At 52.4% G+C, this 13,220-nt stretch overlaps 1 protein-coding gene across 1 annotated transcript in view; it reads right to left on the bottom strand.

Moving 5' to 3' along the window:
* The window catches only part of LOC146784075 (uncharacterized), a 198,520-nt gene that overhangs the window by 49,092 nt on the left and 136,208 nt on the right, over positions 1 to 13,220 (bottom strand). Inside the window, exon 7 of the mRNA XM_085633889.1 lies at positions 12,287 to 12,379. Within this exon, the coding sequence (XP_085490015.1) occupies positions 12,287 to 12,379 (93 nt within the window). The remainder of the gene's footprint in view (positions 1 to 12,286; positions 12,380 to 13,220) is intronic.

Raw genomic sequence — 13,220 nt, 5'->3', positions numbered from 1 at the left:
ATTTAGCAGGAGCAGGTTCGAGGGTCGACAGGCCGGTAGGGCTGGGGCCAAAGCAGTTGGTGTCTTCCTCTTCTTAGCAGCTGCACGGCAGGCCTTCTTTCTTCTTGCTCTTCTTTGCTTTTCAGAATCTGGAATCTGGAGAAGGAAGGTTCAGGGTGCCTCTAAATACTAGATTTAGGGGTGTTACAGGTAGGAGCCCTGGGGTGGGTACACCCCCTATCCTGCCACTCTCCTGTGGGAGGGGGGCAGTAGCCTAGTCCTGATTGGGCAGGACCTCCCATCTTCAAGATGGCGAGCGCCCGGAGATGTGCTTCACCTCGCCTCCCCCACCTGAGGTGTGGGGTTGGCAGGCTGGCACATCGCCTGTCCTTACTTGGGGTTTCCGGCCAGTCTTCCTGCCAGAGTGGGGGTCAGAACCGGTGGGGGCCAGTTTGCTGGGTACAGCAAGTGGCCTGGAGAAGCTCACAAAGGCAGCATGCCTTTGAAGCTTCCCCCTGCCCATCCTGGGGGAGGAGACCTAGCACCTCGCCCAGGATGTGCATTGTTGCAGGCCCAGGAGAGCGGGGGCTCTCCACCCAGGGGTTCAGCAACATGTCTGCTGTGTGGCAGCCTAGGCAGCCTATGCCTATGTATCGGCAAAACTCAGTAACATAGAATCACTGAGTGCGACTCTTTTCCTTTCATATTAGCCTAGGCAGCCTCCCAGACCAGACGTGGATTGTAGGATAGGTTTCAGGGGGCATCTCTAAGATGCCCTCTGTAGTGCTTTGTACATTAAATCCCACACTGGCATCAGTGCGGGTTTAATGTGCTGAGAAGTTTGATACCAAACTTCTCAGTCTTACATTGTTGCCATTATGGTGCTGTGGAGTTCGTGTTTGACGAGCTCTCAGCACCATATACTCTTAAATGGCAGCACTGCACTTACAGTGCCCAGGAATGGACCTGGGTACTGTAGGCACACAGCTCATGCTCCTGTGCCCACACCACTGGCATAGGGCACCCAGCTAGAGGGGTGGCTGATGTATGCCAGGGCAGTGTAGGTTGTGGGAATGGCACACAGGGATGTGTGCCATGTCGACTCTTTGTTTTGCCTTGTACCCAGACACTCAGCCTGCGAGGGCAGTGTGGTTGAGTTAGGGTACAGGGCCTCTAAGGGTGGCACAATAAGTGCTGCAGCCCTTACAGGCCTTCCCAGGTCACAAGGCCCTGGGTACCTAGGGTACCATTTACCAGGGGCTGACATGTGGCCAGGGTTTGCCAATTTGGGATTTTAGGTTTTAGGGAAGGAACATAGGCCCTGGGCACCTGATTGGCAGGAGTCTAGGGCACACTCAGTCAAAGTACATTCAGCAATTCAGCAAAAAGTGGGGGCATACCATGCAAGAAAGATGGCACTTTCTCACAATATATAATGGTTGTCATTATTTATTTCAATTTGTATAGGTGCTTTTGATCTGTTCTGAAGGACATCTTCATGATTTAATCCTTGGTTGCGCTCATTGGTCCAGACGTGAGAAATATGGCCATGATTGCAGTACTTCATTTTTCCTTTATTCATATTTAATATTTTCATCTAAGGTGCCCCTTATTATTTCTATTAGATTTCTTAGTCTTTTCTGCTCCAAACTATTCTTGTCCTGATGATGACCCTTTGAATTATTAGGGTAAAAACGCTGTCAATGCCCTATTGAGATCAGATTGATATCCATAGCTGTTCTCATTGTTGGGGGCTATTTAGTTGCATTGTAAACCCATTGCAAATCTGTTTTTCTGTCCTTTGTTAACACTATTTAATGTCCAAAATGTATTTGTTTGTGTAATGTGTTGAACACTAATTGGTTATTTGTTGGATTGTTATAGGTATTTTGTCCAAAAAAAACTTGACTTTCTAATAATAATCTAAATCATTTTTGGAAACTGTTTGTGGTCACTCTTACCTTTTTTCTTTAGCTTCAATTATGCTTTGCTGCAATTTATGTAAATAAAACTTTTTGGATTAATTGATTGTCTTTTTTTTATTTTTATAAAACAACTTTTATTAAGTTTGAAGGATCACTCCGGTAGCAGTACACAGCTTATTCGCCTACAACCTCAGGGGCCGGCAGCCACCACACTCAAATATCAAAGGGCGAAGGCCCAAAAGAGCAAGGGGTCATGCCATGTCCCAGGTACAGGTTCAGGTGCAGTCCCAACATGTACAAAGTCCCCCGCCCCCGAAGCTCCATACCCAGCAGTAGCCACAGAGCGTAAGAACGAGAACAGACAATCGCAGGGGTGCCGCTGGTCAACAACAGGCGCAAAGGACGGCAACCGCACCCGAAGAGTGACATGTTCCCTGTATGAGGCATAGATCAGGAGCGCCCTCTTGGCTTCTAAGCCTTGCGTGCTGCTACGTTAATTGCGCCGAAGCCCATGCCGCCTTAAGTGTAGCAGCGCCCAGGCAGACCAGGCAGCGTATCCTCCCAACCAACGCCCACCCACGTGGACAGTCCCCGGAGGAGCGCCCCACCATGCCCACCTCACGTCCTGCAGCCCATGTTCACACAGCCAGCACACATTGGCAGGGGCGTTGGTCCATGAAAATACAGCATCTTTCACCAGGGACACATAAGGCATTGAGTGGCTTAACCTCTATTGGGCTAGTCGTGTCTAAATGCAAAGCGGCAACTAAGCATTTCAATTTTGACCTTAATAGGGTGGTGCGCGAACCCCTCGGAACAGTCCCTGAAACCAAGAGTGTCCACGAGGCAATCAACCAACTGAGGAGAAAAACGAGACAAAAGTGGAGGAATAGGAAGGGTACCGGCGTAGGGGGGGCGAGCTAGGCGGGGGGGGGGGGAAGCATCAGCCACACTACCACTAACCGGTGAGGGCCGTAGGGGCCCGGCTTTGCAGAGTCAGGGTCCCCTCTCCAACGAGGTGGGGGGCAGTAGCCGGCACACCCTGTCCACCGTCCGTCGACCCCCAGAAACCCCCCTGATCCGCAGGGCATACAACATCATCAAAGAACCTCAGGGCCCGAAGCCGTGGTGGCTGCATTCGAGCATGCTCCAGCCGCCCTAGATGATCCACCAGAGGCGTCCAGAGTCTCCTAAATTGAGTATCTCGGAATTGAAGACGGGCCGTGAGCAACTCCATCGCCACCACATGCCACAAGCGAGTAAATCATACGTTTATGGAGGGCGTCTCAGCTTTTTTCCAATATAGTGCCACCGTCTGTTTGGCAGCACACAGCATGTGGAGGCTAAGATGCCGATCACGCCCCGTCATAGCTCGCGCTGCCACTGGTCTGAGGCCCAGAACAACAACCAGCGGATCCGCAGGCAGGGGGTACCCCAGAACCCGTTTGATATGGCTGAGGACCTCTTTCCAAAAGATAGCCAGAAGGGGGCAGGTCCACCAAATGTGAATAAAGTCTCCCAGCACCTGGGTACAACGCCAGCATAGGGGAGACGTCTTAGGAAACATCTTCTGAAGTCTAACAGGGGTATAATACCATTGAGTCATCACCTTATACGCTGACTCCTGCTGAGGGATGCTATGTAGAATTTTAGGGATGTCCCTCCACAGCCTTGCCCATTGAGAAGGGGTGACACCTGAGCCGGAGACAGTCTGCCATTTCAATTGGTATAGGTGAGGATCCGGACGCCGTGCATGCTGCAGTACCCGGTAGATGCGTGAGATCAACCCCTTATATGTGCCGAGTGTACGCGCTAGCTGTTCGAACGGGGTGAAGGGTCGTGTGGCCGCCTGCATCAGGGAGAAGCCCTGAATCCAGTGTCGAAGCTGGATGTATTGGAACTTGTCGTTCTCCGAGAGCCCAAATTCGTGCTTGCATTGCGCAAAAGCTTTAAGACTACCCCCCGTGAAGAGGTTCCCGATTGTCCTACAGCCAGTTTCCGTCCAGTTCGCAAAAAAGGGTGGACGACACGCTGGGGGGAACTGCGGGTTGCGCGCAATTGGGGTGTGAGGAGACGGGAAGGAAGTAAGTCCCCTGCGAACTGCCACCTTGTCCCAAATCTCCAGGACCGTTCTGGTGGGGACAGCCAGATAGGCGCTGCGATGACGCGCCTCTCGAGGCAACCAGGCATGATCCCACAATGGGCGGCAGGTGACTGCCTGATCCATGTGGAACCACACCTTTTCACTCTCCCACGCCCCCCATTCCAAGACATACCGGAGGTGTGACGCCCAATAGTAGTCAAGAAGGTTCGGGCACCCGAGGCCACCCCTGTCTCAGGGGAGCATCAAAATCGTGTTAGAGAAGCGCAGTTGCTTCGCGCCCCAGATAAACGCAACAAGCTCGCGTTGGAGCCCCTGGATCTGGTGCTCCGGAATAGGTGTCGGCAGCCCTTGAAAGAGGTACAGGATCTTTGGCAATATAGACATTTTCACCGTGTTGAGTCTACCAAGCCAAGAGAGTGGTAAGGCTCTCCACGTACGTAGGTCCGTCTGGACTGAACAGTTATACTCCTGCCAATTGGCCTGCGTCCAGGTGGCCAGATCTGGGGTCAGGTTGAGGCCCAGGTAGCGCACCGACTGAGTCGCCCATTGATAGGGAATGCAGGCCTGAAGCGCCAGAAGGTCCCCATCCGGGATCGTGATATTAAGGGCCCAAGATGTCGCATGGTTGATTTTAAGCCCAGACGCACGTTCAAATTCCTGGAGCAGCAGATGGATCACGGGCAAAGAACGCAGCGGGTCGGATAGGGTAAGAAGGAGGTCGTCCGCAAAGAGGGCGATCTTATGTTCCACCCCTCGAAGGGAGATACCACGGACGTCAGGGGACCGGCGTATCATGATGGTGAGGGGTTCCACCACAAGAGCGAACAGTAGGGGAGACAGGGGGCAGCCCTGTCGGATACCCCTACAGATGGGAAAGGCCTGTGTGAGCTGGCCATTCACGTGTACTCTAGCCACCGGCGAAATATAGGGAGCCATAATGCGCGCCACCATCTTCGGGCCCAGACCCACTCTCTGCAAAACCGCACGGAGGAAGAACCAGTCCACCCGATCGAACGCTTTTTCCGCGTCAAGCGATAGCAAGCATGCCGGTATCCCCCAATGTTTAGCTTTCCCGATTATGTGCGCTATGCGGCGTACATTGTCTGCCCCTTGACGGTGCTGGATGAACCCCACCTGATCCGGCTCGATAAGATTAGGCATGTGGACACTAAGCCGTTTAGCCAAAAGTTTAGTGTACAACTTAAGGTCTGTATTTAACAATGCAATGGGCCGATAAGAGGAGCAGAGAGTATGATCTTTCCCGGGTTTCGGGATGAGGGCTATTTCAGCCATTGCCATATCCTTCGATGGCCCAGCCAGCTCATCGAACGAGTTAAAAAGATGAAGAAGATACAGTTGCAGTTGCGGCCAGAAGGCGCGATAGAAGGATACCGGCAACCCATCTGGGCCTGGCGCTTTACCCAGCGGAAGATCGCGCAGGGCGCCAGCTATTTCCTCCGAAGTGATGGAAGCCTCAAGAAGTCCCGACTGGCGCTCACTTAACGATTCCCAGACACAGGCACCCACGGTAGAGGCTATCAAGTCCGGCGCTGGTGGGTCGGCGGTATATAGAGTTGCGTAAAAATCGCGGAACATTTGGAGCTTAGCCGATTCCGCGGCAGCCCAGGATCCGCCCGCCCGCTGTAGCTTCGCGATGTGAGCCTTGGCCACCCGTGTACGCAGGCGTCGTGCCAGCACAGTGCCCACCTTGTCGCCACCTGCATAATAACGCTGCTTAAGCGCCAGCAAGGCGCGCTCCGCATTGTTCGTCCTGTGCGCTCGGAGCTGGCCTCTAAGGATAGCCAGGCGGCGTTTGTGTGCCATCAACGGACGCTCTTGGTCCATCCTCTCAAGCGTTTTGACCTCCCTCTCTAGCTTGCGCTCGTATAGCCGAGTCTCCCGTGCTCTCGCGGCCGCGATCGCAGTGAGGGTACGCCGTATGGTAGCCTTGAAAGCGTCCCACAAGAGGGGAAGGGGGTCCCCGGAAGATCATTTGCCGCAAAATATGCTAAAATAGCTGCCTGAATTTCCTCCTTGTCTACTGGGTCCCGAAGAACGTGATCCGGAAACCGCCATCGACACGAACGTGGAGGACCGGTGCAGCGCTCGTGTAGACTCAACTCCACGTGAGCGTGATCGGAGATGGAGATGTTAGAGTGCGTCGCCGTTATAGTATCTTTGAGCAGGGAATGTGAGACAAGCAGGGATTTGATGCGCTGGATGATATCTTGCTTGTCTCGTGATGTCCTGCTGCCATCAGGGGAGGAAGGATGCCGGGGACGGTGCACTGTAGACCATTGCAGTTTCGGAGGGACTCTACGAGCAGCAGGGCGCCGTGCCGGACTGACCGGCAGGGAATCTGGAATCTGGAGCAACTGGGCCGCCTCTCGATAGGAGCGTAGCACTCGGCGCTTGGATTCCCACTGGAATATGAGGGCGAAGGGATGACCCCATTGGTAGCGGATATTGAGAACTCGCAGCTTGTCCGTGACGGGCCGGAAGTCCCTGCGGCGACGGAGAGTCGTGGGGGCCAAGTCCTGGAACAGCTGGACAGGCGTGCCTTTATAGAGTATTTCGGGTTTGTCTCTAGCTGCTTTGAGGATCGCTTTCTTCTCGACAAAGAAGTGGACCCTTGTCAGAATGTCAGGGATCAGCCCAGGTCTCCCAGGCGGTCCCGAGACCCTGTGCGCTCGGTCCAGGGCCGGCGGCGAAGCATCATTGTCTCCGCGGATATCCTGGAGCAGGTCCGCCACAAATGCTATTATATCTGCACCTTCAGCCCCAATCGGAACACCCCTGATGCGGATGTTGTTCCGGCGCCCCCTATTTTCCAAATCTTCCTGCTTGATCTGAAGCTCGACATGCTGTTCCTCCAGTGTCGCCAATCGCTGCCATAGGTGTTCCTGATCCTCCGTGCGGGCATCCAGGGTTTTTTCCATGTCGTCTACGCGATCTCCCAGTTCCCCCACATCTTTCCGGAGGTCTTTGACGCAGGCCTGGACTTCAGTACGAAGGGACCCAATTTCCGTCTTGAGCTCCTGCATAAACAGCGCCATGAAGGACTGAGTGACCGGCTCTGCGGAGGCACCCCCTCCCGATGGGGCGGCGCCCGACTTTCCCCATAGGTCGATAACTGAAGCGTCCTTGGAGGTCGCCGGGGGCTCTTTCCCCGGCTTCGTGCGGGTCATGCTGCAAACGTGTCCGTGCTAATCCCCTCCGAAAGATCCAGACCCCCCCGGCCGGCAGGCCGCCTCCGGGCCGTCACCGCCGAACGTACAGGGTCAAACAAGGGCCCAGAAGCCCCAGGCCAGTAACCGCGCGCGCACGGGGGCCTCTCCACGGACCACTGTCTCACTCTCCCCAGGTAGCGGGGTCTCCGCGGCACACCGTGTCGGACCCGCCACAGGTCCCCAAAGCTCGCGGGGGTTTCACAGCTCCCGGTCTAGCCAAGCCAAGAGCCCCACAGAGTCCTGCACCCTCTAGCCTTCTCACCCTTACGCGCGGGACCACTGTGCGGGAGACCCCGGCCCGGGCAACACGGCCATCAGTCTAGGGGCCCGTTGGCAACCCCCCGGGGCAACTCACTGTGCTGGAGCTGGCGTCGTCCTTAAGCGCTGTCTCCGGCTCTCCACGGGCTCCTGCCCCGATCGAGCCAGTCGCTAGATGCAGTGCAGGCGAAGAAGTGGCAACAGGTTACCACCCAGGTCTCCAGAGCCGACAAAGGTCCCCAGCGAACATGCAGGAGGTCTCTAGTAGTCGTAGGAGCGTCCCCGCGCTCAGCCGCAGAGGGCACAGGCAGGAGCTCCAAGGCAAGGCTCCCCACCAGCCCAGGGCCTGATTCGGCCGCCCAGCAGGTCTCCAGCAGCCAGTCCCGGGGCGCCCCTCCGCCGCCACTCACCCGAAGCCTCTCCAAGGGCCGACCACACCACCAGGCCCTAGCCGCATCTAACGCCTAAAATGGCGGGCGTAGCGCTCTCCGCGGCACCGCCCCCGGCTCTCCACGGGTTCCTGCCCCGACCAACCAGACTCCAGAGGCGATGTAGGCGAGGCAGTGGCAGCCGGTCGCTACTCAGAGCCCCAGAGGCCCCAAAGGTCACCAGCAAACTGACAGGGGGCTCCAGCAGACATAAGAGCGCGCCAACCCTCCGCCGCAGGGGGCTTAAGCAGGGACCCCAAGGTAAGTCTCTCCACCAGCTCCGGGTGCAAAGCGCACTTCAAGCAGGTCTCCAGTAGTCAGTCCCGGGGCACCCCTCCACCTCCGCCGTCACTCACCCGGAGCCTCTACGAGGGCCGACCACGCCACCAAGCTCCAGCCACTTTCACCACTGAAAATGGCGGCCAGGTCTCTCTCCGCAGTGCTCAACCGCCCAGGCTGGGCAACGCCTTCTGGGGCCACAGCCCGAATCACCTCTCGTGCGTCGGACCCTGCCTCTCAGCCGCTGTCACCGTCGCTGCGTACCGGGCCACTTCACCGCTGCCGGTCCTCTCCATGGCTCTGCGCCTCCATCAGCCCGCCGTGCATTAAGGCCAGGTCAGGGGAAAATGGCGGCCGCCACTCCGCCCACGGGACCCCCAAGTCCGATACACCAGGCAGTCCGGGGTCCGCGGCAACACAGGGCGGCTCCGGTACCAGCCCGGCACTCCGGGCCGCCGGTCTCTCCCTCATGGAAGCTGTCGGGCGCCTGGAGCGCAGACGAGAGGCGGGCAAAATGGCAGACAGTGCAGCAAGCTCTGAGCCCTCAGCCCTCGTCACAGCAGAGTATCGCGCTCACCGCCGTCCCAGGACAACTCCAAGCCCCTCGCCGGGAGCCCTCCGCAGTCCGCCCTGCATGGGTACCAGTCCAGGCCCAGGCTCTGCCGCAACACCGCAGAAGAAGGCAAATGATCGCAGCGGCGGCCCGGAGCAGAAGCGGCGCGCGTCTCACTCCATTCCCGGCGAGACCACCTTGATTGTCTTTTTAAATATCAAAAGGTCAATTTCCTGGAATCCCTGTTGTTTATATATATATTTCATACCAGGGTATGCATGTTGAGGGGCAGATTCAGACTTGCAAACATTTAGTGGTTCCAAGAGATGCAGAAATCAAATAGATGTACACTGGAGAGAAAATATTTGATTTGGAGCTTGGTGCTAATGGGAAAGTCTCCTATTATAGAGAAAATACTGAGGTGGACATTCCTCTGTTGGATCCTCCACCAGATTTAGAATTTCCTATTGAAATTATAGATTAATCCATGACCACTCACCTCTAAATTAGGTCATATGGCAGTTCAGGGAATCAACAGTAGGCAGGTGAAGAGAATCCAAGTCAAAAGCACCTAGAAATGTTCCAAAAGATGCAGGGCAGGGAACACATGATTGTTGAGTGGTGTGTAAGTGGGTCATTTAAGATCTTGCCGGTGGACCACCAAACCACTGGGACATCAGAGGCATCACTTCTAAAACCCGGGCCCACTGACCAAATCTATACATTGCTGCTCATGCAGCGGGTGATTGTCACTGAAAGTGCTCCCATCAGTTCAGTAGGAGGACTTTTAGCAAAATGGTTCAAATTGATCAGCTCACAATGCGATGGTGGTAAGGTTGGCTATTTTTTAAAGTTTTTGGGAAGTATACTCTGAACGTGGTAGATTGTTTCTGAATAACAAAAAATCAGTTACCACAAGCACTTCTTCTCTCCTTGCAAAACAGTAGCAGACGGGCAAAAACAGCATTGGAAGGTGGGTGGTCTTTCATTAAACAGTCTTGTGGTGGATGGCTTGCTGCTCAGGCTCATAGGAAACTCTGCAGCTTCTTGACCACTAAACAAGTTGGGGAAACCAAAAGGAAGGCAGACAAGACATTTTTCGATTTTGGCCAATTTCCTATTACCACCCTTAATATACTGTGGTCTTAAATTATGCCAGGGGTGTTAAATATGTCTTCAGGGAGACATGATGCTAAGGATGTATATTGTGAGTGGTGACAAGATAAACTCAGAAATGTAAAAAATGCGTTGACCAAAACCTGTCAGGGTATACCAAAGGAAACGGATGGCGATCAAGGCATGCAGCACAATGAAAATACTTTTTAAGAGTAAGCCAAATGAACACCTTAAAAGTGACAGAGGATGGGAACTAATGTGCACATAAGACAAAACCAGGATAAGCAGAAGGGCATAGCCAATGTGCCCAAATGAGCAGAATACATGTTAAAAGAGGGGCAGGACCAATAAGTGAAAGCGCAAGATCATTGTATGAAAAGGTGAGCAGGGCTAAACAATCTAGTCGGCTCCAGTCAAAGGATGTAGTGGGCAAACACAGTGTATGAAGAAAGGCGGAATACATGCTCACAGGGGACTGAACCCATGTAGACAGTGAGGGACACAGGAACACAAGCAATGTAGAGGCAATATATGGAGACAGGTGGAAGCAAATATTTTGGAGAGGTAGAACCCAGGTATGCAGAGAAGTGGGACCAATGTATGGAGAGGGGGCAAACCCATCTGACACAGTGGGACACACCCAATGTGTGTTGAGGGGCAGGTATGAAGGAAACAAGCCATCCAGAGAGGCAGAGCTTGGGTATGCAAAGGAACACAGCCTGTCATTTCAGAAATGAAGGGCCAAGGTATACAGAGGATAAGTTTAAAGGTACCGCATATAGAAGGTCTATGTATGCATAGAGGCAATGTAAAGGAATACAGAAGGATACGTTATGTCTAGGGGTGTGGACAAGATATAAACGGGGAAGAATAAGGCATGTAGGAGGGCAAGGACTAGCTATGCAGAGCGGCAAGTGCAAGGTAAGCATAGGAGCAAGGACAAGAGGGTAAGTACAATTTATTCATAGGGGCCTGAAAAGAGTAAACAGAGGAACAATGAATGCTGCATGAGAGATGTGCATGCAGAGTGGCAAGCATTGCTATGCAGAAAGATAAGAGCAAAGTAAGAAGAGCTACAATTTATGTACAGATGCAACAACAAGGTATATACAGGGGCAAGAAAAATGTAGGAGGCGTCCATAACGAGGTGTGGCGATGAAGTGGAGCATACTGATGTAACGAATTGAAACATAACGCATTGCAGCATTTAGGTAGGTAGAGCACAAGGACAACATATGCAGAACTGTAAGAACAAAGCATTTAGAGAAGCATGGACAGGGCATGCAGAGTGACAGGACAAAGACATGTACACGTCAAGGCATGCAGAGGAGCATGACAAGGATGTGCCTGAGGAGGACTGTAAGCACCTGCAGCGTAATAAACCACAGCATGAAGAGAGGAGGGGAATGGGTATGCAATGAGGAAAACACAGTGTATGGAGAGCGACAAGGGCAAGGAGTGCAGGGCTGTAAGGAAATGTTATGCACAGAAGCAGCAAAAAAGGTATTTACAGTGCAAATACAAGCGAAGTAGAGTGACTGTGGCAATGTATACAGAGGGTTCAGGACTTTGTAGGCAAAGAAGTAAGGGCAAATACTGCAGAATAGGGATACCGTGTGCTGATTAGTAGGGAAAGGTATACAGGAGCAGCAAGGAAAGTGTATACAAAGGTAAGGACAAGGTAGGCAGAGGTGCAATCACCCTTCATACAGAGGGGCAAGTACAGGGTGTGCAGGGGGATAAGGGTGAGGAATGCAATGAGGCAACAACAGGGTACAGAGGAGGAAAACGAGTGTATGAAGATGACCAACAGCATGGCATACAGATGGGCAAGGAAAGTGGAGCAACAAAAGGGTAGCTAGGGAGGCAAGATGAATTACAATACACTGATGGTCGAGAAGGCATGAAAAGGACCATGTACACAGTATGAAGGGGCAAAGGGGAAAGACTTACAGATGGGATAATCAAGCCATACAGTATGCCAAGGTCTAGCTAGGCAGAGGGGCTGAGTGAATATCTGCTGTTGAGGAAACAGGAGCGTACACAAGGGCATGGACTATTCATACAGGGCAACTAGTCCATGGTATTCAAAGAAGGACCAAGGAATGCAGAATGAGGTGGCCTGGTATGCAGTGGAGCATGGCCTAGCTTTGCAGATTGGCAGCGTAATAGTATGCACAGGAGCAATAGGTAGGTGTGTACAGGGACAGTGTCAAAAAATGCAGATGGCTACCAGAGGGCTCTGGACAAATGTACATAGCATTCCATTTTGCAAGTGGCTAGGGGCAGGGCGTGCAGGGCTACAGGGCACAGGTATGCAGAGTGACAGGGCATGGTCACGCAAAGTGAAAAGGTTTTGGTATTCAGAAGGGCTTAAGACACAGATGGGGTAATGGTTGAAAATAATTATTTACCATTTTTTTCAATCTTTTCTCCAGGTCTTCAGAGCGCCGATAACGTTTTAATTCTTCAGACATCTGCACATTCTCCTGTGCAACGTTTCTGATCTAAATAGTAACAACATACATAAATATATTATAAAATTCCTTTTTCATTTTAGTCTCATTCACACCTTACACGGTCTTCATATATTTTGTCAAGGAAGACAATATCAACCTAAACTTCTTTTGCCCACAATGTATTTTCCCCCAGTTATGTAGGTATAACTTTCTTTTTTGTTTTTTTAGGAAGATACACACTCACTCATCCAGAGGAGTATGTAAGATGCTATATATGCCTTATTTTTAACAAATTGCAGGAGGTAGGCTTCTACCAAACTGGTCACTTGATGTTTAAGTCTCACCACTTTTACATCAACCAGCTGCCACTGCCAGTCCCTCTATTTAGATCATGGATTTTCGACTCTAGATGCATGGGGGGCATCATTAAGGACCTTATAACAGGAATGAAGACCAAATCACCTATTTGCTCTGCCTTTGCGGCCTGGACACACAAAAGTGCCCCTTGTGAAGGTAAAGAATATCTGCACCTTTCACTGCAACTCGTCCCCTTCAACAGAGTCATCCATATCTGTGCCTTGGCAGCCAGGTATTACCATGAAGGACCTCAGTCCTGCTTCGTTGGATGTAGCAACAGGCTGATCTTGCAGCAGCAATCATTAAAGCTGGAGAAAGGCCTGGTCCATTTGCAGACACCAGGATCAGCTCACAGACTCGCATGACACGTTCATAACTAAATCTGTAAATTCCAACACTTGTGGGACACCCACAAGTCTATCTCACCTGAAATAGGATTTGGAGAGGCTAGTGCCTACTATGGTTAGGAGTCTGTTTTTGAACCATATTCTTTGCTGTGAAAGCTCAGCTCATTAAAGTTCTGATACTTGTG

This window comes from Triturus cristatus, chromosome 11, assembly GCF_964204655.1.
Source record: "Triturus cristatus chromosome 11, aTriCri1.1, whole genome shotgun sequence".
Taxonomy (NCBI): domain Eukaryota; kingdom Metazoa; phylum Chordata; class Amphibia; order Caudata; family Salamandridae; genus Triturus; species Triturus cristatus.
This window is presented reverse-complemented; position numbering and strand designations above follow the sequence as displayed.